This window comes from Thunnus maccoyii, chromosome 17, assembly GCF_910596095.1.
Source record: "Thunnus maccoyii chromosome 17, fThuMac1.1, whole genome shotgun sequence".
NCBI lineage: Eukaryota > Metazoa > Chordata > Actinopteri > Scombriformes > Scombridae > Thunnus > Thunnus maccoyii.
In genome coordinates this window covers 8,561,977-8,587,296 of record NC_056549.1, presented here as the reverse complement: position 1 = coordinate 8,587,296, position 25,320 = coordinate 8,561,977, and the positions used below count along the sequence as shown (strand labels likewise).

The 25,320-nt window shown below is 39.5% G+C and overlaps 2 protein-coding genes across 10 annotated transcripts; both read right to left on the bottom strand.

Moving 5' to 3' along the window:
• Window positions 1-36: 36 nt before the first annotated feature.
• tdrd6 (tudor domain containing 6) lies at window positions 37-19,688 on the bottom strand. Of its 9 annotated transcripts, XR_006091991.1 has the most exons (23): window positions 16,945-17,495; window positions 15,167-15,263; window positions 6,757-12,617; window positions 6,445-6,524; window positions 6,179-6,256; window positions 5,902-5,953; window positions 5,638-5,717; window positions 5,411-5,465; window positions 5,092-5,159; window positions 4,943-5,000; window positions 4,693-4,769; window positions 4,433-4,504; window positions 4,140-4,194; window positions 3,786-3,853; window positions 3,600-3,642; window positions 3,355-3,407; window positions 3,159-3,267; window positions 2,960-3,027; window positions 2,416-2,470; window positions 2,024-2,133; window positions 1,123-1,204; window positions 838-892; window positions 515-551 (listed from the first exon to the last, which is right to left on the bottom strand). XR_006091991.1 is itself a non-coding variant. In XM_042389845.1 (20 exons), the coding sequence occupies exons 3-20, from the start codon at window positions 12,536-12,538 to the stop codon at window positions 484-486; spliced, it is 6,921 nt and encodes a 2,306-aa protein (XP_042245779.1). In that variant the 5' UTR covers window positions 12,539-12,617; window positions 15,167-15,263; window positions 16,945-17,498; the 3' UTR covers window positions 37-483. The 9 variants fall into 9 exon arrangements, 6 of the variants coding, with proteins under 6 accessions (XP_042245779.1, XP_042245782.1, XP_042245777.1 ...); XR_006091992.1 differs by lacking the exons at window positions 515-551; window positions 838-892; window positions 1,123-1,204 and adding an exon at window positions 37-464 and having other exon boundaries at window positions 1,970-2,133; window positions 16,945-17,494; XR_006091993.1 differs by lacking the exons at window positions 2,024-2,133; window positions 2,416-2,470.
• LOC121882778 (ubiquitin carboxyl-terminal hydrolase 37-like) lies at window positions 19,689-24,798 on the bottom strand. The gene is made up of 16 exons (XM_042391225.1): window positions 24,364-24,798; window positions 24,107-24,165; window positions 23,795-23,897; window positions 23,607-23,644; window positions 23,304-23,370; window positions 23,099-23,172; window positions 22,717-22,848; window positions 22,140-22,202; window positions 21,648-22,017; window positions 21,402-21,553; window positions 20,783-20,882; window positions 20,567-20,643; window positions 20,284-20,392; window positions 20,100-20,160; window positions 19,802-19,959; window positions 19,689-19,694 (listed from the first exon to the last, which is right to left on the bottom strand). Exons 1-16 carry the CDS (start codon window positions 24,391-24,393, stop codon window positions 19,689-19,691), a joined length of 1,599 nt encoding a protein of 532 aa, XP_042247159.1. The 5' UTR covers window positions 24,394-24,798.
• Window positions 24,799-25,320: the final 522 nt, after the last annotated feature.

Below are 25,320 nucleotides of genomic sequence, written 5' to 3'. Positions count from 1 at the left end.
GGCAGGTGGGGATGAAAAGGAAAACACGTCTCATCGTTATAGATCTGTAATGATATTTATTGTGCCAACATAAATTTATCTTAAACGCACGCATATTTCCACACCAAATACAGAAAACTTTCTTTAAGTCTTAAACTGTAGCATTTCACCAGACGTGAGCTTTTAACTCTTTAATATTTAACAAAAGATTCGGTACTCAGATATTGTTTCCAAAGAATTATGCAGCAGATTATATCTAACACAACAGTGCTCCAGGTAACACTTAGTGAGCACAAAGATATAGACAACTCCTACTTTCCCACAACTATTTCTGTACAAACGCACTTTAACCAGATGGTTGTTTTTTGTTTGTTTTTTTAAATACGAACAATTAAATTATCCATTAAGTCAAAGGACAAAGAGGACCTGCTGGGTCAACCCATTAAAAAACAAAAGTATGAACATAAATAATACTGAACTAAAACCTGTTTGACATATTTAAACTTAAGTTGATAAACATGTGCTTGGTGCTTCCTCTTGTAGGGAAATGTCTCCACTTTCCCTTTGGTGCTCTGTGAAGAAATTAAAAATCAAACTACATATCTAAATTACATCATCAAAATAATCTGATAAAACAACAGGATTGGTCCAGAAGAGGACAGTTCTGCAGGACAGGCCCCTGAGTAGCTTTGCAGTTAGAAGTAGTAACCAGTGATCATCTAGTGAATAAACAAAACACTCCTCAGTGGTACACTTTCATGACAGCTTGCCTCACAAAATACACCCTAATATTTTAATATATTAACATTCTTGTAGCATTTATTATTGCCCATGTTATGGTGTTTAGAAATTACTCACCAATTAACTGTTCATGAGGAAGCTCCCCACAAAGAAACAGTGATTCATTCTGGACCTACAATATAAGAAATTGTACCATTTTAATAGAAAGAAATCAAATTTCAGACACAATCAAACCAACAGAAAAAAACAAAATATTACCACTTAAATATATGTATTAAAGCAAATATGGAATAAAAAGTAATATAAATGACCCAAAAGTTACCTTACTTGCAACAATATTAATAAAGATTATATAGTTTCCACATACAGAATCTATAGTACTTTACATACAAGCATTTTTACCTGATTTGATTCTTCAGCGATTGTTTTATGCATGTTGACTTTTACCTCAGAACTACCATCTTCCTGTTTCAACAGAAAGCAGCTACACAAGGAAATGATAATCATCAAGAAAATATATTTTAGACTAAACACTACGAGATCAAATAATGATGCATCAAGATAGTTTGTGCCTTCACTCATAGTCCTGTTCATCCTGGGTCGACAAAATGTAACAGCCTTCTACTTTTATACACTCACTGTCTGAAATACCTGCATTTGTACACAAGAGAAATCCAATAAATCTGGTTTGTATACAAATATGTGCAGCCTTGTGTTTTGTATGTTACGCTTTAATGAGTCAAAAATGTCCACTAATGTAGTGTTAAACTGCTTCAAACAAGGAGGCAGGCAGGTGGGGATGAAAAGGAAAACACGTCTCATCGTTATAGATCTGTAATGATATTTATTGTGCCAACATAAATTTATCTTAAACGCACGCATATTTCCACACCAAATACAGAAAACTTTCTTTAAGTCTTAAACTGTAGCATTTCACCAGACGTGAGCTTTTAACTCTTTAATATTTAACAAAAGATTCGGTACTCAGATATTGTTTCCAAAGAATTATGCAGCAGATTATATCTAACACAACAGTGCTCCAGGTAACACTTGGTGAGCACAAAGATATAGACAACTCCTACTTTCCCACAACTATTTCTGTACAAACGCACTTTAACCAGATGGTTGTTGTTTTTTTTTTTTAAATACGAACAATTAAATTATCCATTAAGTCAAAGGACAAAGAGGACCTGCTGGGTCAACCCATTAAAAAACAAAAGTATGAACATAAATAATACTGAACTAAAACCTGTTTGACATATTAAACTTAAGTTGATAAACATCCATCTGAAGCATTTCTCACGAAGGAAACAGAAGACTGTCACTCCTCCGGCTGCTGCTTGACGCCCAGAGTGTCAGCAGAACCATCATTGATGATAAGAGACAGATGAGTTATCTTTGACAGCTGGGCCTCTAAAAAGGAGGTAAAAAAAACAAACTGTTATCTGGTATTGCATGCAACACGTATTGGATTGCAGATGTAATCTTGAAAAGAAAGTGTAGCAGTAATGGACATTAGAATGAGCCTCAGATATACTCAAGAGTCATGAATAAGCTTTTTAAACTTAAAGAATTTGACTATTTCCTGTTGACAGTGTTTGATTTCACCCAGGGGAAATGTTTAATTTCCGCCAAAACCAGTACATTTTAGACCTCAAATACTGACACTACTAATACTGTGATACTGTGACTCACCAAAACTGTCAGCAGACGACGACGTTTCTTCAGCGAGCACGCCATCGTTAAAATCCTGAAAAATTAGTAATTCAGAACAAAGTGATTTTGGGCGGCATTTAGTATGATGAATGGCAGTTACTAAAATATCAGTTGTGTATTTTTTATTTTTCTGTTGTACTAGAAACAGCACAAATGTCTTCTGAATGCTGTGGAGGTTGTACATGACTGGGGTGTGTAAGACTTGCTGGTTGTTTGACTCCTACCATACTGTCGGCCACATGAGCAGAAACTGTATTTGTCTTATAAAGCGCACTTGAAGTCCCCTACAGCCTAAAAAGTGCACTAACCTAACCAACATGCACTGCAGAGAGTTCTACATATGGACAGTAACAGAAGAAGCAGAATATGTCATGTCAACAAGTCTAAAACTACATTAAACCATCGATATATACAGTAGAACCTTTTTTGTCCATAAAGGCACATGTTTCCTATTTACATCTGGACAAGAACTCTGAGGACATCAAATTAAAACAAACATAACCGTCACATTTTTGACAGTTACCTTGTTTTGTTTCAGAGGTGTATGTACCAGCTGCTCATCATCCTCTGTTTCACCTTCTCTTATCTGATCTGAAAGAACAAGCAGATATCAGAACACAACTTTACACACCAGTAGAATATAATCCATTTCTGTTTTTAAATAACAGCAGCATGTTTTCTGTCAAATATTTATGTCTGTGTGAAGAAAAGTCAGTAATGACCGAGCACGGCTGGCGCATTTGGTTGTTGATCGAGCTGCTGTTCATCTCTGCAGACGTCCATCAAACAGATCTCTCCGACAAGACAGGTCACCTCTTCAACCAGGTGACTCTAAAACAGCGACAAAGACGTTATTCGCTCGTCAGTGATGTGATGTTTCGCGGTTTAAGTTCAGAATTGTGTTTTCGTGGTCATTACCATATCCGGATAGGGAACTGTGTGGGTTTTTGGCTGCGTGTCAGATGGAAGGGCTGTGAGCACAGAAGCGGGTGATTAGTCACACATGTGGTATGTCATGTTTTTAATGATCTGTTACCCAAAATAAAATGTACTCATGGGAAATGCATTCAGATGCGAGACAAACAGAAATGAGGGAATAACATGAAAACTTCCAATCTGGCATAAAAAGAATCAAGATGATGGCGACAAACCAGAAAGTTTACCTTCATGAAGAATCGATGTATCTTCTTCATTAATCATGTTATCCTAAAACAGAACACAAGATCGATCACTGAGACTCCAACACTTTCTCTAACACTCAATAAAAAAGACCTTTAAAGCAAAAACTGTTAATATTCATTATGGTGCTCAGATTATTTCCATTTACTCAAAGTTGGGTCCAACTTTACCTTGTTATGTGCAGATGTGCATGGTGCTTCCTCTTGTAGGGAAATGTCTCCACTTTCCCTTTGGTGCTCTGTGAAGAAATTAAAAATCAAACTACATATCTAAATTACATCATCAAAATAATCTGATAAAACAACAGGATTGGTCCAGAAGAGGACAGTTCTGCAGGATAGGCCCCTGAGTAGCTTTGCAGTTAGAAGTAGTAACCAGTGATCATCTATTGAATAAACAAAATACTCCTCAGTGGTACACTTTCATGACAGCTTGCCTCACAAAATACACCCTAATATTTTAATATATTAACATTCTTGTAGCATTTATTATTGCCCATGTTATGGTGTTTAGAAATGACTCACCAATTAACTGTTCATGAAGAAGCTCCCCACAAAGAAACAGTGATTCATTCTGAACCTACAATATAAGAAATTGTACCATTTTAATAGAAAGAAATCAAATTTCAGACACAATCAAACCAACAATAAAAAAACAAAATATTACCACTTAAATATATGTATTAAAGCAAATATGGAATAAAAAGTAATATAAATGACCCAAAAGTTACCTGCATAAAATTACTTGCATAAAATAATAAGGATTATATAGTTTCCACATACATAATCTATAGTACTTTACATACAAGCATTTTTACCTGATTTGATTCTTCAGCAATTGTTTTATGCAGGTTGACTTTTACCTCAGGACTACCATCTTCCTGGGAAACCTTTAAAAAAGGGATTCATTTGGATATATTTCCATTTCCTACATTCATCTATATGTGCACTAAAGTGATGATTCACCCGTGAATTAGATCCGTTTTAACTAACCTGAGCTGCAACAACCCCACAAACACTGAAACCCACTGCAGATTCATAAACCTCACATGTGGAAACTCATTTTGTTGCAAATTACCGTTTCCTCTGCTGACACACCGCTGAGACAATCATCTCTCGCAACCACCTCTCTGTCATCATTTCCCTCATTTATATCTGAAATGCGAAAGACAAAAAGGCAAATCTTTAATGACTCACTACATACTAAACATACTGCATCCCTTGCCAACTACAACAGAGCAGTGCTTTCATAAGACTGATAAGCCGTTTAAGCCAGTCATCACAGTGCATTCCTGGCACACTGTTGTTCATTTAGTGGAGTGTGATACCTGTACAGATCAAACAGGCCTCTTCAACAGAGCAGGCCGCCTCTTCAACCACGTCACCCTGAACAGCAATACAGACAAAAAGCACGTCAGACATGAGATGTTTTGCTGTTTGATTTCAGAATCCTGTGGGTTGAATTCAGGACAATTACCTGATCTGCAGATGGAGATGTGTAGGTGTGTGTCTCACTGGCGGCTGTACCAGTGTCAGCTAGCAGGGCTGCAGATACACAGGCAGATGATTAGATAAACAACCATTACTGTATGTTGCCTAAAGGCTTCAGACTGCTTCCTTGCTTATGAAAAAAAAACAGCAGGAAGACCAAGACTGTGCTTTAAACTACTAGGTTAACTATTTGGATCCAAATAAGGTCCAAGTTTGCATTTTAATAAGCAAGAGAAAAAGTAACGGCTGGAAAAAAGCCTGAAAGTATTTAATCCAACAAATAATCTGAGATGATGGCAACAAACCTGAATATCTATCCTCGTGATGAGTTGAGTTCTCCTCTTCAGTCATCAGGTTATTCTAAAACAGAGCAGACTATCAACCACTGACCTGCAGACTAATACAGGACATGTCAATGATGTTTTACCTTAAATTATCTTGCATTAGTAATCTGTACACTAAATATTCAAAAATGATTATTGACAAGTTTGGAGCAACTGCAATACAAAATACTATATTTCCATAAGATTACCTTGACATTGGCAGTAACACGTGGGACCTCTTCCTGTGGGACACCATCTCCAGCTTCAATTTCCTGCTTTGTGGGAGCATCTGTTAAGACAAATACAATCCATCATCAAATCACAATCACATCATCACAGTTATGGAATTTTTACCTAAAGTTACAGTATGCTTTAGGCAAATTACAGCCTTTTTCAGATTATCTAATGGTCTAAGACTACATTGTTTAATACAGTCTATGAGTGTTTCATTGGCAGAATTAGGAACCACTCACCAAACTGCTGTGCAGGAAGCACACAGGAGGGCAGCACAGAGTCACTCTCAAACTACAAGATGACAAACAAAGGAAGGAATCAAGGAATTAAAAAAAATCATGTCCTCTTTAGTTTTCAAAATGGCTTTTTTGGCACACTGTGCACCAAAGGACCTAATCACACAAAACCTATGTGGACACAACCTCCTTAAGTTTTGTTTTCTTGATTAAACTGTCCATTTAAAGGTGTTTATTTTTATGTAAAGTGTGTGTGTGTGCTCCAAACAACTTTGTGTACCTGCTTTGAGTCTTCAGATGTCATAGCAATTGTCTCATGCAGATCAATGTTCTGCCTGTGAACAGCTTTGCGGGGAACCTATAGAAGATGAGACCTAATTAGATTTCATCAAGTCTATCTATCCATATGTACAAATCATAAGTCATAGAACAACATTTACTTCTTTAAAACCTCTTAAAATGATCAGACGTCCTATTCAGTAAACACCTACTGTAGTCAAAATCTATACACTTTGTACATGCAGAAGTCAATGTCACAGAATTTACCATTTTTACTACTGTCACACTGGTAACAGAACTCTCCCTTGCAGTGGTGACCTTGCCATCATCTCTTTCTTCATTTGAATCTGGAAATGTAAAAAAAAAAATCTTTAACTTCACACAATCACTGACAGAAATTGACAACAGGTGACTATCAGCAGATGCAAAATACAACATTTTGTATTACACTGCTACTTTCCAAATTTACATGATACCTATAAATGAATTTAGTTTTAGCTGCTCATTTGATGGGAAAGCAATGTACTACATTACACTGTGTACTAATCAGAAACGAGGAAAAATGAATATGTTGCTTACCAGAATAAATCACGTCGGCACTGCCTTCCATGTTGTAGATCTTCCCCTCTTCATGTGGAGGCTTTAAGCCAGTCTTTGCGACCTCAGACTCATCCACTGCCTTCTGAAGGTTCTCATCTGATGGAGAGTTTGATTCATCTGGCTCAATAGTGCCCATCGCTGAAGCACCCTCCTCTTCAGAGTCAGTTTCCACCACATTCTTGATACAGCTCAAGGTCAAAATATCGTGGTCCTCTTTGTTATCAGGTGGTGGTAACATGCTGTCTTCTATGCCACTATCCGATGGCAAGACATCATCAGATTCAGTTTGAGATATCACGATAGTGGGGAATATTTTCACCCCTTCATTAGAAACAGTTTCTATCAGGCTCTCCATCATTCTGAATATTTGGGGTTCAGTAGTCATATCACATTCGGACAAAATCTGATCCCTTTCTTCTAATGGGGACTCAGGATGATGAGAATCTTCAGAGCACTCACTGTTCTTTTGACTACTTTCTAATTTGTTGGTCTCATCTGTTGTGTGAAGGTCAACAAGCTTGTCACTGTCTACTTCCTGAATTTTGGAATACTCTGTTTCCTCTGGCGTTTGATCCTCAGGTGGCACAGTTTCTTTCTCTGTTGAATCACATGTCAGTGGTGTCTCACATGAAGTGGAGAGTCCAACTGCATCAGGTTTGTTTACTGGCATGGAGCTCCTCCACCAGGTTTTCAGTGCCTCGTTTATCACCTTGCCTTCACATTCCAGCAGCACAATGCATCTGCTCTTTCTTTCTTCTCTTATTACTCTAATGACAGTCAGCTGTAGCAACTTGTCTGTTGTGAGCACTGACAACTCATCTACTGCACCAGCGTCCCAAGATCCATGTGAAGTATCAAAACCTTCCAGCTCACACAAAAACGCCTGTGGTGGAGTTTCAAAAAGGTCTGGGGGCATTTCTCTAAGATCTGTTGCTTTGACTTTGGACTTGTTTCCATAGTCCACAAAGAGAATGGACAGCTCGTCTCCATCTTTGTCGATGACTTCTCCACGATACCAAAGCCGATCCTCTGAAAAAAGAGCAATGCATGGGCTGCCAGCGGAAAGACAGTCTGTGTCAAAATGTCTGTGATCTGCTGCATCCCCAACTTCTGAGACACTTAATGTTATCTTATCAAGTTTTTCTGAGTCAGCAGACTGACACCAAAAGGTCTGAGCATCATTTATAGTTGTGACATAAACCGCTAGCTGTTGTCCCTCTTGAAAGGCTTGTTGGTGGTAACACAGAGAACAGATGTTCAATTGTGATTTCCCTGAGTTCTCAGCTGGCAGTTCTGAGTTCTGGACAGACTTTTCCATCACTTGTTTATATTTCTCTGGGGTGATTTCAGCATCATCAGTTGGACATCTAGTAGGTGCTTTACACATCACTTTAACACCATTGTTCTCAAGACTGACTTCCCACACAGATCCTGACTGCCTGATAAACCGGCACTTCAGCTCCTTATCACCATTACCACCAATGTCTCTTTTGAAAGCTGCCACCACTTCTGGATCAAGCATTTCCTCTTTTCCAAGGGCTGCAGCATCGCTCAGCATGCAGTGTGTACTGTACATGGGTAGTTGCAAGAAAGACTTATGGAGTCTGGCCATCTTGGAAATTGGCATCATTGCTGTATTTCCAAAATCAACAAACTCAACAAGAGCCATTGTGTTGCCATGAATTTCTCTTACAACTGCTCGGTACCAAGAGGAATCATCTGCAAACTCTGCTTGAACAAGGTCACCTGGATGCATATCTTTAATGCTGTTTGTTTCGGGGGTTGACTGCAGATCATTGAGCTTTTCCACAAGGGAGAATATTTCGTCCTCCTCTCTGACAAGTTGCACATAAAAACTCAATGGGCTGTTGCAGTGTGAGACATAAACTTCTGCCTCCATACCTGATGTGATAGATTTTGCGGGCAGGTCTGTAAGTTTAAGGAGTTTTTCGATTTTGGCTTCTGGAGCCACATCGCCTTCCTTCTGAGATTCTGCACCAAGTGACTTGGACTTCATGAGCCTTTTACTGACTGTGAGAAGATTTTCTTCTCTTGGTTTGATATGGGTATCTGCTGGCTCAGAACCATTTCCCATATTACTTTGTGTACTCCCACACGGCTGTCTTTGGTGTGGAGGTCTGTAAAGCTCTAATGGAGCAGGTCTGAACTTCTGACCATTTTCACATGTTTCCCATTTCCCATGTCTCAAAGGCTTTGTTGCAAACGGCAGATTTATACCCGCAGATTTTGTCTCATCTCTCATTTGCTGTGCTGGTTTTGGGGCGGAGAAGTTATTTTTCTTGATGGTTTGCATGTTATTATCCATTTCTGTGGCTTGTTTTGGCACAGCTTTTGGAGTCTTTTGTGCATTATTTGGTGAAACCTTTGATGCTTTCTGACCCTGGCAGACAATTTGCTCTTCTTTTTGCATCTCTATTCGAAACATTTTCTTGATCTTTGAATTGATTTGAGTGTTTCCGTGATACAGCTCAACCAGCAGTTTTCCATCAGGCTCTCTTGCCACTACTAGCGCTCGGAATTTACATTCTGTTGCACTTGTCTCAAACCAGCTATTCACCTCACTGGGAACAACTGTAGGGACATCAGAGAGACTACACACAACTGCTTGCACAGGCACAGACATGATGTCATTAGCTTCTCTGGGCACTGGAAGCAAGTCTGATTTGTCCACCTCAATAGTGTCACCATAATCCACAAAGTGAACCAGGATTGATGGCTTTGTGGCCTTGATCTGTCCCCTGTACCACTGCCCATCGGTGAACTTCGCAAAGCACAAAGTTCCAAACACTGTTGGAAGCTTTACATTCTCAAGCTGATGACAGAGATTGTTCACTTTCATCTTGAGATCTTTTATCACATTAGTGTTCCTCTCGAGCTGGCAGAAGAACTGATTGACATTGTTCACACATGTCACCGTGACCTGTTCCTCTGTCCCAGTTTTGATGTTGTGTGTTGAGTAGTAGTATGTGTCCAGACGGAAAGATGGTCCAGGGACTTTTTTGGGAGGTGCACTTTTGACAAGATTGACCATACTGGTGCAGACACTCTCAAAGGGAGTTTCTAGATCCACAATGTTGAAAACAATTTTCTGCTCACTGTACATGACAGCGTATATGGTGCACTTTAATATCACAAAGTTGGATGCAGCAGTTGCCACAAAGTCATGGAACCTTGCTATTGCTTCTTCATTCCAATCATTTATGGCAGATGTTGGGTCCACAGGGTTTAACAGGCTGCATCGAAAAGCTTGACCATGCAGAGTGAGGAATTCTGGGCAGATCCTCCTCAGGTCATAGAGGGAGACTGTCTCTGTCTGGCCGTAGTCAACAAACAACACGTCTACATGAGGTGTTTCATGTTTGTTAATTACAAGGGCTCTGTACCACATTGCATTATCAGGGTGGCGAGCAATACATGCCGTCTCTACAAGAGGCTGAAACTCACTTCCTGCATAATGAGCCTGTATGTCATGCATGAGCAATTTCAAGTGCCCTGCGTTTTGTACTAGTTGGCACCAGAAGTCATTTGGGCTTTCGATGTACGACACACTGACATCAAGGACACTTCCGATGGGAAACATATTCTCCTTGAATGTAGCAATTCTCCTTTCATTGCTGGCAGGGCCAACGGTGTTTTGGGTCTGAAAAGACATCCCACTGTTCTTGTATACACCTGAGAGTCTGACATCTGAATGTGGTGTGGCAGGGATAATGGCAGGTAGCATGGCCATTCTGGCTTTAGGTTGTTTCTGTGTCTCATCCCTTTCAGCAAGGCCCGAGCTACACATCAGCTTAGTGAGATCTCTTTCTCCGTGTCCCTCAGGATCTGTCAGTTCGACAACATAAGCATCATCATACTTTGCTGTCACATGTACATTTAGAACTTTATCTGTGACTGCTTTGATGAAAAACTCACTGGCACCCTGACTCCATCTTCCATCTTTTGGCCTGACACCTGCCAAAGTGCATTTCAGTGCAAGCCATGGCAGCTTTCTGAACTCTTCAGGAAGGATCCTGATGTTACTTCTATCAACCACTTCTGTGTTTCCATAATCCACAAAGAACACCTTGATTTGTTTTTCACCAACTTCAGACACGGTTGCTCTGTAGAAGTCACCATCCTCTGCCTTGGCAGCACAGCAGAGCCCTACGGTTGGATTTCTCACCACATCTTTGTTCGCTGAATCTTTGTAGAGATGGTAAATATTATCCATCAGTTCATCCAACTCATTTGCATAGTTTTGTGTTTGGATCCAAAACTCTGATGGGTTGGATGCATGCTGCACAAATGCCACATGTGAGGAGTTAAGGGAGAGGTCTTCAACTGGCAACTTCTCTGCTATTTCTTTCCCTTCTTTATCCTCTACAACCTGTCCAGAAGGTAACATCTTTTTTTGATTTTTTTCTTGCTGGGCAGGATGCTGGCGGCTGTATGCAGTACTTCGAATGGCATAATCTCCAAGTGTTTTTTCACACTCCAGAAAGCAGCTCTCTTTTGAACCAAACAAGTTGTTAATGTTTGTGTTCTCATCCCCATAGAGCGTGACATAGTGAACACCTTCAGAGATGCTTTGGTACTCAAATTTGGCAATCACTGTTTTGTGTAGAAGAAGGGTCCTGAGATAGTCGATCTGGGTGGTTGTCCATCCAACCCCTTTGTCGAGGATTCCATGGAGGGAGCAAATGTAAGTCACAACAGGCATCCTGAAAAACTCTGTAGCCAGTGGTCTTACATTCTTCACTTGAACAAACTGTTTTGTTCCATAGTCAACATTCAGTACTTCAACCACTTTTTTGGATGGTAATACCTGTTGTAGAACAGAGCGGTACCATCTGCCATCACTTCCTCTTGCAGCACACGGATATCCGATCATTTCAGGACCTACAATGCAATTGGTCGTTCTGCCCTCAAAGCACTGTGTGATTTGCTCTGAGAGTTTTTTCATCTCTCGTGAGAAAACCTTTAACTGGCAAAAAATTCGCTGTGGATTTGTCACTTCTGTGACTATAACAGTCTCCACAGTTCCTGATGGCAGTTCTGGGTACATGTACAGCTCTTGCTTGTGCAGTCGCTCACCTGCCCCCATGGAGCTTTGCTGAGTCTCTGGAGATACTTCAGCTCCACTATGGGCCTGCAGTGACATGAGTACAAAATCCTGGAACATGTCTGGAGCCAGCTTCTTGGCAAATCCCATCTCATACATTTGTTTGGATATGCAAGGGATGTGCAGAACGAATGTTCTGTGAGACACCAGTACATCTTGCACATGTGCCTTCACAGATTTCCCTGAGAGAGATTTCAGGAATTCGAGAGCCACTGGAGACCATCTGTTCTCAGGTGAGAGAGGTAACACATTGGCTAGCAAACAAAATTCCACTTCAGGTGGCAGGTGGAAGTGCTCCTTCTTACCCCATGCCAGCATACTTGTGATGGTGTTATTTGTCATCCCTTTGTCAATGAGGAACACACTGTATTTTGAGCCATTTCTTGAGACAATGCGGGACCTATACCAGGTACCATCTATCTGAACCAAGCACTGGTCACCAGGATTTCCCTCAAACTCTTGAAATGTGTTTCCAGGAGACTGAATATCTTTGGCCAGGGACTGATAATCTGCTGTCCTCTCCTGGCTAAATTTCCCCCAGAACTCCACAAGCACACAAAAGGGATGTAAGTGGACCCTGGTTATGAGGATTGTTACATCTGATCCTTGTGTCGGGAGTCCAAGGATTGATGACATTTTGGCAGTTTCATGAATTCTAACTACCCATCATTTGTCACCTCTCATCAACACAGTCGTGTGGAGCTCTGGATGTTATCTGAAAACATACAAGCACACAGACACAGAAACCTACATTAGAACCACAAACACGCAATAAACCCAACACTGCTACTGACTACTTAAATTCGTATTCATTCACATTTTAGGAAGACAATGCAGATCAAGAACAGTTCAAAACAACAGCGTTTTTTTCCCCAGACACTTGGGTCCCTTTTCATTTTTAGGATGATTCAAACAAAATGTTGCATAAAAGATGTTATACATGTTTCAATAAATTGATTTACAACACATCACATATAGCTGATCACTGAGACAAAAAGTCAGTGAGTCAGTCAGTCTCTGAGGCAAAGCACTGACTGGAGAAGGTATGTAAATTTTGTTGTACACAGTTTATGAAAACACTTGCTGTGACTAACAATACCTACAACTATCAATTATTCAATTAATCAATTAATTGTTTGTTCTGTTAAATGTCCACAAATTATGAAAATGTCCATCATATGCTCAAACTGCCGATTTTGTCCAAGCAACCATCTAAAACCCAAAGATAAACAAACATATAATGATACAATGGTCTGTATACACACACAGACAGGCTGCATATCCTTAAATTTGAAAAGCACTCGACTCAATCCAGAAAAAACCCATATTCAAGGATTAAAGCAAAAACAAAAAAAGAAGAGTCTTTTGAGTGAAAGTCATATTCCCCACCTGCAATTTGTAAAACATGTTACACGTTACATTACTACATTACATGACACCTAAACAAATAACACAATATGTAAAATTTTTAGATTTCAACAGCACTCAACACAGAACCATTGTTGCTGTTTGTTAATGCAGCCATCAAGTTTAATACTCACTGTCATTTCAATACCATTTTCAATCTATGAAATGAAATTGATACTTTTTCTGTTTTCCAAAGCTTGCCAAGTTTTTACTCTTTCAAATAATCAACCATCTATAGAACTTTTCAGTATATACATTTTTATTTTTCTTATTAATTATTATACACATAAGATTAAGGGAAGACAACACACCTCAAATTGCTATTTGTTCTGACTTATTTCATGAGTTTGCCTAATTTGTATTAAAAGGTTATAATTACAGACATGTATTAGGCCTAACAGTTAGGCCCACAGCCTATGGGACACAATTAAACATCTATCTGCATGTTATTTTCTTTTAATAACAACAACAACAACATGTTATTTACTTTCAATTGGCAGGCTAAACGTGAACTTGCCCAGCACTGGCCAGCTACCACCTGTAGCAAACCGTTATTTATCTGCTCATCGTTTCTGTTAACTCGTTTTCACTGACTGAACATTCAACAGCAATAATACAAATCTTACCGTTGTTATTCTGTCATGTGGGATTACGATGTTTGATGTCACACAGAACTATAAGCTTAAATTGAGCAATGCTCTGTGTTTAGATATTCCACACTGGTCTGTCACGCGTGCATGCTCTGTAAACAATCCCACTGGCTTGTGAGTTTGACAATCAGTGAAGAACAACATCTGTTTGGATGCAGCTCACACTGTTTTTTTACACCATCGAAGTCCACAAATGAGATAGAGAATGAATGGGAAGTTACTTATCTCTCTCTCTCTCTCGACCCTCCTTACCCCACCACTTTCTCTCTTTTTTTCCTTCTCCTCGGATCTACACTGGTCGGATCTCATAAATAGCCTCTATGGACTCCAAATGATGGAAATCTGCCATAGCGACAGTGAATTTTAATCCCTGCATATTGTTTCATTTTTTATTTTAAACAGATTAGCAGCCAGTGACACAAAACAATTTTTCAAAACAGTAATGGTGTGTGTGTGTGTTGTTATTATTAGTCTTTAGTATTATTGTTAGTCTTTATTAAACAAGGACCATGCACAAAAAACAATCTAAAAATGAGAAGAGATGATTTATGCCAGATTTAGCTATTAGCTCATTTCCATCTGCAGTCCCTGAGCAGGTACACACAGAACAATTACCAGATATTAAAAACATTCATTTACATGCAACACCATTACATAGTCTCTATCACACTAACAAGTCTACAGACAAATCTAAAAACACACATCAACATATAAATACGTGCACATTCATCCAGTACAACTGTAGAAATACACTTCATTACACATAATTCATGTGTGTGTAGTAATGTTAAATGTTAGCCTATGCATATAATATCAATCTAGATAATGTCATATATCTGGATTGCAGTCCAAGACCAATGTTTGAATCATTGCAGCTAAATGTTAGCAACCTGAATCAGCTGTATATTTGCCGTCTTAAACAAACCCCATTCCTCCTGCAAACGAATGACTTGACTCACTCACTCATGAATTCATTATTATATCATTTTAAACAAATAAACATTTATTTGTTACATTTTGTTTACAATGTTAGGAAAGCAAAATAAAATCACAGAAGAAAGCAGAGATGTGGACTGAGATGTCTAGAATAAAGCTACATTCATACATACAGCAAACTGAGTGGCGTGCCAAAACACAAAAGGTGTACACTGCTTTTCCAGGTTTCCCCTGGAAGGTGGTTAGTGCTGCCATATGCCAAAATACTCACCACGTCTGCCTTGTTTTTTGATGTTCACAGAGATGTTCACAGATAGGAGATGGTGGACGTTGGACAAATCTTGATAGGAGCTGATGCAGTGTGAAATCTGAAAACAGCATGCAATTAAATACGGAGGGTCAGCTGGTTTCAAAACCAAGATCATCAACCAGAATCACATTATGAAATCCAAAGCCAAGTGTTACAGTACAATATATAAAAGAATACAAATATTTTGATTTAAGATCGATCGAATCAAATCAATGTTTGAAAAAGAAATATTATTTATAAGTGATCTCTTGTACAGTGGGGGCGAAATCATGTCTTATGATGATTTCATAGCAGTATCACAGATCAATAATATATACTGTCTACATAAAGTAATGAGTAATAATTAAGAATGAAGTCTTTGGCAATAAAATAGATGTTTAACAGAAAACAAGTACAGACAAATGTGCTTTAAAATTGTTGCAGTCATGCCTTTTTGTTCATATAGTTTGATCAAATTTAATAACAGACAGTATGTTTTCTTGATGGTGCAACATTCAAACATATAACACTTTAAAACACTAACTGGCTTAGTCTTTTTTCCATTCTCTTCTGGTCAAATTACAGGTGAGCTTTAGTCAAATTTAACAATCGTTAGGAATAATTATTAGAGGATCTCAACCCAACTGAACAGCTATGGGAGATTTTGGACTGACGTGCTAGACAGTGATCTCCACCACCATCATCAAAACACCAAATGAGGGAATATCTTTTTGAAGAATGGTGTTCCTCAGCCTCGGCATTGATGCTACAAGTCTCTCGAGCTCTTTTGAAGGGATGAACAACATTATGGATGACTAATTGATTAGTTGAAGATTGTGTACGATTTCAGTCGACCAAGATTTTCTTTGGTTGATTACAGCCCTATTTATTTCTGCTGTAAATTTGGGCATTTTAATATTTTGACTAGCTTTTGGAGCCAGCCTCAAGTGCTCATTTGAGGAACTGTAGTTTGTGTCACTTCAGCCCTGGAGGTTGCGGCTTCGTGATATTGTGGCTTTAGCTGCTCGCTTGCACCGATGGTAGTGCGAGCAACAGGATGCTGACTGCAGCTCACCACTAGCCACTGGTGTCATTAAAGAGAGGGAATTTCTCATTCTTACATATAGAACCTTTGAGGGGAAAGTTATGGGAAACATAAATATTGATATTTAATAGCGGATTGATGCATTAACGCTGTTTAAACCCACTTTCGGATTAGTAAAACCTTCATTTTGCTTATAAAACAAATTATATTTCTCCATTCAAACCACATTAGACCAGATCCAGATCAAAAACCACAAACAGCTAACTTATATTTTGATTTGTCGAATCTTATCAAATAAACGACACTACTTCATGCTAACTGGTCTGTCACAAAGCTAGCAAGATGAACATTTTTCTTTTTGCTGTTAATCGTTTTAATCGACGGTAACGTTAGGCTTGCGAATCGGTTTAATTTATTTTTGTTTTAATCACAAATATGGGTTATTTATTTCACAATTTGTTCGGGAAGATATTCCCCAAAATGCCAGCGTTTAATTAAATTTAATCACACAAAGAACCTTGACTTTGTTTAAGGTCAGCTAACTTTGCTAACGTTACTTCGGCACCGCAGACATTTTAATCAATGAAGCGGCAGGTAAAGTGTACAGGTGCTAGGCTAAATTAACGGTGTGCAGATTAGCGACATGTTTATCCTGCAGCTTCTCTGTACGCATACATAGCAGTAGCATAAGGGAAGTTGGAAAACAATAACTCACCCGTTTTATTAGTGGCGATATTTGCTGCCGAGTCTTCTTAAATCCACGATTATGGTGGTTAACAGTTTCACCTAATGAACGTTAACGTTAGCCCAGCAAATCCACACAGTCGCGGCGGCGCTAACGTTTTTCCATCCGCCTAAACTTTTCGGGCTTAGCTAACTATTCCTGTTCCACCTCCAGTGGTCTTTTGTTCTGGTGTGCACTGTTGTGTCAGATGATCCGTTTAACTGCTTCGGAAAATATTGTTAGAGTAACTACAAAATCAACAAACTCCACAGCAAACCGTTAGTAACGGTTAGTTTGCGGCTAACGTTAACTAGCCCCAAACCACGCGCGTGCCGAAACCTTTTTTTTTTAACAGGTGTTTTGCCGAATTCTGTCCCCCCTCAAATATTGTTCCCTCTGTTAGAACTCTGTTTTCCGTAGAACCACCTCCGCAGTGAGAGTTAGGGCTTATGGTTATGGTTAGGCGTAGTAGAGATAACTGGTTGGGGTTAAGGTAAACTTGGGGTCAGGTTAAGAACCTCAGAGCACGACTGGTTACTACCCCCTTGAAGTTAAGGATAAGGTTGGCTGCAAAGAAAACACATATCGACGGGGGAACAGTTTTCGACAAAACACCTCCTTACTGTCGTTCTGCTTTGGCAAAGACGTAAACGCACAACTTAAACTAAATTTCATGTTATTTTCTCATATATTCTACTAAGTTCAAACTCTGCTCCTTTGTGAAAATGTCACGTTATAAATAAACAATTGTATTTTTCGTAGAAATATTCAGAAGAAAGAAAGAAACGATAGATGTACCTCTAAATGACCACGGACTGTATTCTGTTTATGTGAAAGTTAATAATGAAAAATGTCATCTACCAATGTGCAACCCAAGCTGACAAATAAAGAGATCTGTTGGTATTAATTCTGATACTAGTCTTTGACCATGCATTTAGATCCCTGTCCAGATTTATCTGATTTTCGTTTACCACTATCAGATTAAAGATATCAGATATTCATTTGAACTTCACATAACCATCTTTCACACTGCATTTAATGGATATCATTCAAGTCTATCCTGTTTTAATTGTATTGTCATTTACTGCTGTCTGATTGAAGACACCACATCAGATGGGAGATATTCATTTCAACCTGTTATAACCTTTTTACACTCCAGCTAATGGATGTCAATGAAGACTATCCTGTTTTAATTTTTAGAGGTCAACCATCTCAGGAGGATGACCAGTTTGCTGCTGCTTTAGGGCTGAAAATTCTTATCAACAAAAGCAAATGCATGTTACAGTCAATGTAATGTGTAATATAAATGTGATTTTCAAATATATGTTTCTTTTCATGCTTTTCATACTGGAATATGTCAGTAAATCACAAAAGCAAACATGTACAATAAGTGAAATACAATCTCAAAATGAATGACTGTCAACTGAAATGTTTATGTTTTAGTTCAAAAAAGCACTTTTGAAGGGCTGATGTGGAAAGTGTTGCCTCATAATGATTTCACCAACACCTTCCTCTACACAGACGGATGGAAGCAGAGGAAATTGGTCACTGTGTACAGTTACAGATAATAAAGTTTACAAGTTTGGAAACATCACTAATAGTATGTGTGATCATCTGTTGAGTCAGTTGACTTTGACTAACTCTGTTTAAAGCTTAAGAACAGCTCCAGTGTTGAATCCTGTCCAAAGGTAATTCAATTGGTTGTTTCTCCAACTAAACTGAGATTTTGGAGACTTACAAATAAACATTTCGCTCCGTAACTGACAGATGGGATGTAATTTGCATATCAGTTGTAGCAAAAAGTATGCTATGGACACACTGTGTCCACTATGACCTACTAATTTCATGTCGGGTGAAAGTAGGACTGAATCACTTGGACGAGCGCTGCTCATTTACTCTTCTCCTGTAGACTTGGTTCAGACATTAAATGTGTGTTTGTATGTGAAGAAACCTGTGATCACACAGCTCAGTCTGTCAGACTGGACAACTGGGATTTCTTTGTCCCAGTCCTCCCAACTACCACCCCACCACTGTAAAGCTGTCAGATAAATGTAGAGTGTACGTTTTTTGAAATGTAGCACAAGTATATAGCAGCACAATATGGACATACTCATAAGACCATCATATCACCTCGATTCAGACCTCTCTTCATTGGTTACCTGTCAGTTTTAGAGTTCATTTTAAGATTTGACATCATTTAAAACCATTAAACCACATATTCAATGTTAGAAAAGATTTTATTATTATAGGCTCTCTCTCTCTATATATATATAAATAGAGAGAGAGAGAGACAGAGAGACTTTTTTGTAATAACTTAATTGAAAATCATCCAATTAGAATTCGGATTGATTTGATTTTCTTACGCTTTCTTTTTACAGTTGTCCCCCGAGAGCAAGCCAGATGCTGGTGTATTAACACAGCATGTGAGGCGACAGCGGCAAGAAAAAACTCCCTCAGAGAGGAAGAAACCTTGGGAGGAACCAGGCTCTCGGGGGGCCCATCCTCCTATGGGCTGGGGGATCCTCCGGCTGCTCCTGGTCACGTCGGCTCCTCGTCCATCATCCGCCGTCAGCCTCAATGCTCACCAGCTGCAGAGTGAGCATTGAGGTTGACGGCGGAGAAGCTCCTCTCTTACCGCAGCTCCTCCTCTGGAGTGGATGATGACGATCCTCACACGCTCTTCATTTGGCCCCTGGTGCGTTCAGGTCGCTGCTCCTTCCGCCCTACACCCTGTTCTACACCTGAGAATACAGACAAGAGACTCACAGTAAATACACTGCTGGTGTGTTTCAAACTGTCCCTCTTCTTCTGGACTTCAGTGCAGGATGTGACAGCGTTGTCTTCTTACCTGTCTCTTGTAGAAAAGGATGTAGGCTGATTTCTGCCGCTCCTTACACACGGACACACCAGTTGTCTCACTGACCGCTGCATCGTTGAAGGTGAGCCAGCGGTCAGTTGTCGTGTCCGGACGCTCATCAGGATGGACACTGTCACAGATGTAGTGTCCTATCAGGAGAGAGATGGTTGTTAACACTTTGAGATTGTCAGTAGTTCTTTTCACCACTGAAAGACTCTATAACATGTCTGAGTCCACTTAAGAGGACTACAGAAAGCCACATTCAGCATTCGGTGTGTGATTTTCTTACCTTTGTCTCCTGATGCCCCAAGATGACTGACGGTGCTGACCAGGCTGTAGCAGCTGCCACCCTGAGAATGAACACAGTTATTAAAAGTTAGCTTCACACAAACACACTAAACAACAGCACACACAGTCTACATATTAACTTTCATGTTTCTGTTTGTTCTCGGGTAAGGTTTGTATTTCTTTACCTGTTTGGAGGACACCACCAGCTCCCTGTTCAGCATGACGGGGTCACGCACCTTCACCAGCTGCCAGGAAGGGGTGAAGCGGAAGCGCTTTATGTGGAGGATGAGCACACTGTAGAAGCAGATAAAGAGAACAAGATGGTTAGCAAAATTATTACTGCGTTATATTCTATTTCCTGTACTTAACATTTTGCATCTCAAGGATCCTTTAGGGATAATGAAGTCCAGTTTGGGAACCAATCAGGTCAGGTGTTACAACATTTATGATGGATGTGATGTCGCTCACCTCGGCAGGGTCTCAAAGGCCGGCTTCTGGCTCGATTCGCTCCCTCCACACTCGCACTTGTAGTCCAACGCTGTCTCCTGCAGAACAGCACAGAGACAACAGGCTGTGTGTTATAAACTGAGTAACTAAACCAAACTATGTCCACAAACACAGAAGTGCTGAGTGTGTGTGTTCAGTCAGTGATGATGTGACTGAAGGAGGACAGGTGGAACTTACCTTCTGGTACTCCTCCAACATCTTCTCCACGGAGCCACCAGGAACCAAGTCCAGAGACAGGTTAGTGAACTCCTCCTGCCTTCTGGACTGAGCGCCACACCTGCACATTAAAGGAACAATACACATGAAAATACAGCCACAGAGGTCATCAGAAGACCTCCTGCTGGAGGTACTGTGTACCACAACTGGACCAGACCAGAAGTGTTTCCTGACCAGGTTATTAGGGGGACGAAGTGCTGCATCATACTGCTTTGTTTAATTTATTCTCATGAAGTAATTTCATCTTGCTAGTTTGTGAACATCAGCTAAAATGGAGCATGCAGTTAATTTAACATTACTAGGGTTATAATAATAATCCAATATTAGCTAACTGTGCAGGAGGTAGGCAAGGTAACCATAATCTGGTAAATTAAGTTTGAGGCAAAGAGCCCAACGAAGCTCCTACAGCTTTTCAAAACACTTCAGATTTTCAGAAATCATCTCCAACTTTTGTCTCTGACCGCATGTAACACTACACAAAGAAAGAAGTCTGCTGATATATTTCAAAATCTGCAGCAGTGGTAACCTGCCCTGACACACTACACGTGTGTGTATGAGATGTTTTACTGTGTAGTCTTACCTGCTGCATGTCCTGGTGTTCTCCATCTTGAACACCAGGTGATCCTCAACAGGGCAGGTGTATCTAGTGCCCATGTTGGCAACAGTCTCCTGCAGCAAGGGAGACAGGCTCCTCATCTGGTCCAGGACCGAGGTCAGGAATTCATGAGCGTCCTGAACACAAAGAATCACACAGATGAGTTTATACACAGAGGAGAAACCAACAGCAGGAAGTGCAAATAACTAAACAAAAAACCAGGTGACTCACTTTCTGCTGATGATCCCTGAACTCTGGAGCCTGGACAGAGACCGCCTCCTTGAATGAGCGGAGGAGGCGGACTTTACTTTGGGTGCTTGTGGACACGCGGGCATCTCTAATGGCCATGAAGGTTCTGCAGAGGGCGTAAGAAAAAAGAAGAGATGTGTTAGATATGTTATTACATTTTGTTCTTGGAGTTTGTAGATAAACCTGAGCAAGACATGAATGTGTGTGTGAGCTGCTGTACCTCATCAGTCGGGCCTCAGGGAATGAACTCCAGACCAAATCTTGGCGGCTTACATCAGAGACAAAGTCCTCCAGCGTGAGGAGGCTTTGCAGGCTGGAGTTGATGTAACAACTCTGACCAAGATTTGGAAAGCTGACACATAAAACACAGTGAGTCAAAACACACGTCAACATTATCAATTCTTCACTAATCACAAACCTACTAGAGATATTTTAGCTTGATTTGATGCATAGTTCTTGTTCAGATTAACTCACCCGAAGTGGTTGATGGTGCTCCCCCTGACACCATCACCAACACCAACTTGACTCCCTTTGGTGCTACAAAAACACAAACACACGTGGTCGATAAACAGGACAAGAGGTTTGATCTCACTCTTATAAAAATCTGCCAGTTGGCCAACTCTTCTAACCATCTACATAAAAAATATTTTCTCTGCTGAACAAAAACATAAAAAACACTTGAACCCTTCTCTCAAGTTACAAGTCTTCTTACTCCAAACAAAGATGAGCTTTAAAATTCATTCTTATCAAGGGAAACAATTTGATGTTAAAGTCTTCATTCAAGGTCCGCTTATTACATTTCTTCCAGACTTTCTATTAATTACGACCTCTGACCACTGACAGTCTCAAGCAAAAACATGATGCTGTTCAAGATTGTTTAATTCAGCGATATAATAAAAAAACACCTCTACTTTTAATTATGATCAGCTGTATTTTAGAAAACTCTTATGTGATTAAAGGAAAACTAAATGAACATTTAAAGCTGAGCTTTTGTAATCTAAGATATTGATATTTAGTATCATTAGTAAATGTGGAGGTGGGTTTTAACTACCTGCTAAACTGATCCTGGAGGAGCTGTACCGTCAACGGGTTCAGGTAGGGCAACTCAGTAGACAGCAGGAACTCCTCAATAGCGACACTGAATGCCACGACCTCATCCAGGTGACAGTTTCCGGTTGGAGAGCTGCAGATGGAGGAAAAAACAGATTGTGTTTACTTTATTCATTATTGGAACTTAAGTGACAGAAAGACCCCAAAGAACTGCACTGTGATCATATGTCCAAGTGAGATTTGTTCTTGTGAAGCTAATTTATACTAAAAAGACTAGATTATGTTACAGGCAGTGAATAGAGAAATATCAATGAAGATCAATATTCAGTGATTTTCTTTACTTCTGACAGATACCGAAAGCAGCATTAAATGAGTGTCGTTACCTTCTGATCTTCTTTTCTTCTTTCTTCTCCTTTTCCTCGTCGCTGGTAGCAGCCGGAGCGACCCGATGTTTTCTCTGTTGGAAGATTAGAAAACTCTCATGGTTCAATAATGCACAGACAAATAAACTATGTTAGTTTTCTCTCTTAGTCCAGATTGGTTACTATATGGTTAATGTTGAGTTCTGGCTCTTTCTGTCAAACATACCTTGCAGCATGTGAGGAGCCGACGCCACCAAGGAGTCTTTGTGGCCTTTGGTTTTGGCTCACAAGTGCTAAAGAGAAATACATAATATGAATAAATCTTAGAAAATACATTTATGTAGTGGGACAATCATTTTTTTCCTCCTATCCTTTGTCACTAATCATCTGCTCTATATTGTGACCCATCAGAGGGGCCCTGAGCCCCAGGTTGGGTACCAGTGTTACGATACTACTCAGAAAAATCCTTCACTAAACTAAAAGTGATAGTTAAAAAAACCTAAAAAATATTCAGGATGAGGTTTCTTACCTCTCCTTTCCTTCCTCGACCTCCTTGGTTTCCTTCTTCTGTAGAGTAAAAAGAAAAAACAACAATATGAGTAAACTATATCAAACTAAGTTTTTATGGTTACTTACAACTAAAAAGTTTAAATATAAATGTTAGAGTCTACTAAAATGAGGTTAATATGAAGCTCTGACACTTTCTGTCAAACATACCTCAGGGTGACCGAAGAGCCGGTTCCTCCAAGGAACCTTCTTGATCTTAGTCTGCTTTCCAGCCTCAGCAGACGTGGCTGAAGCTGGAGTGGTGGCAGCAACACTGTTGGTAAAGAGAAACACACACAGTTGTTTGTATCACTTGTAGCCATGAATAAATCATAAATCATTTTCAAGAATTGTTTCAAGGGGTTTTTCATGTAAAATAAACAAAATCATCCAGAAAACTAAATAAGGTAGCCTATGAAACTGACTGTAGAAATGAAGAAATAGGTAGAGCAACGGTAAAATAACAGTTATGAATTTATTTACCTCTCATGAGAGCCGGGGCGCTGTTGGCTCTCATGTGCCACAATACTTTCCGCAGGTTTCTACTCAGAAAAAGAAAAATGAGTTGAATATTAACAGAAAAATAATGCGCATTCATAACTGATATAAGTTAAATTCACTTAAAGTATCTACAAGACATTTGACTCTCAAAGGCTGAACAATGCCAACTTTTTCAGTTCACCAGGTCACATGAATATTACAATATTTACAGAAAAATGTAGTTAATCTGTGAAACGAACCTTCTTCTGAAAACGACGCAGTGCAAACATCTTGGTAACTGTTTCCAACACTTAAAACTGAAGGTCAAACTGTACTTGTCTGTCTGTTTCAGCAGGCGAACTGAACTGTCAGTTATATATGACTTTTAATCAAAGGAGCCAGAATGCCGTGATGTCATAATCAATAGTTCTAATTTATGCAGATATGTAACAAAAAAAGTGCTTTGCGACATCATACATCATCAGTGATGTTTCCTGAGGTCATTGGGTGTTTGAGATCTTTCAACAATCAGAGACCGTCGCCCAGGTGACCCATCCGAGGTTCATTAAGCCCCTAAATACTGTATATACTGTAATTCCCCCACTAGCTAGCTACAAACATTTAGATCCTTTAACGTTACGTAAGCAAAATTACCAATACCACAATAGAAATAGAAATAAACCTCATTCAAAATGTTCTTTAAATAAAAACTGACATTTCAGTAAATATCCTTGTTTGCCATCTTACCCAGGGTCAGATGAGAAGATGATATTAGTTTCCTCTCTGCATGTCCAGTGCAGGATGTGTGTAGCCTAGCTTAGCTCAAATACTTAGCTACTGTAGAAGCAGGTGGAAACTGCTGGCTTAGCTCCATCCAAAGTGAAAAGAAACACCTTCAAACCGCCTCAAAGCTGCCGACATGTTGTTTCTTGCTCATTTCACATGTAGAAAAAGAAAATGAAAAAGAAAATGAGAAATTTTAGTGGCAGAGATTTTAGTTAGAGTTGAGCTATTTCTCAAACAACAGCCACTTGGTGCATTAAAAAGCTTTTCACAGAGTGGTAATGAGCTTGCTAACTAGTTAAGAAGATATAACATGTAAATAACAAAGCTTCTGAGCTGTTTGAATGTGTATTTTTTCACTTTTGATGTAGCTAGGCTAGCAGTTTCCCCCTGCTTCCAGTCTTTGTGCTAAGCTAGGCTAAACACGTCCATAT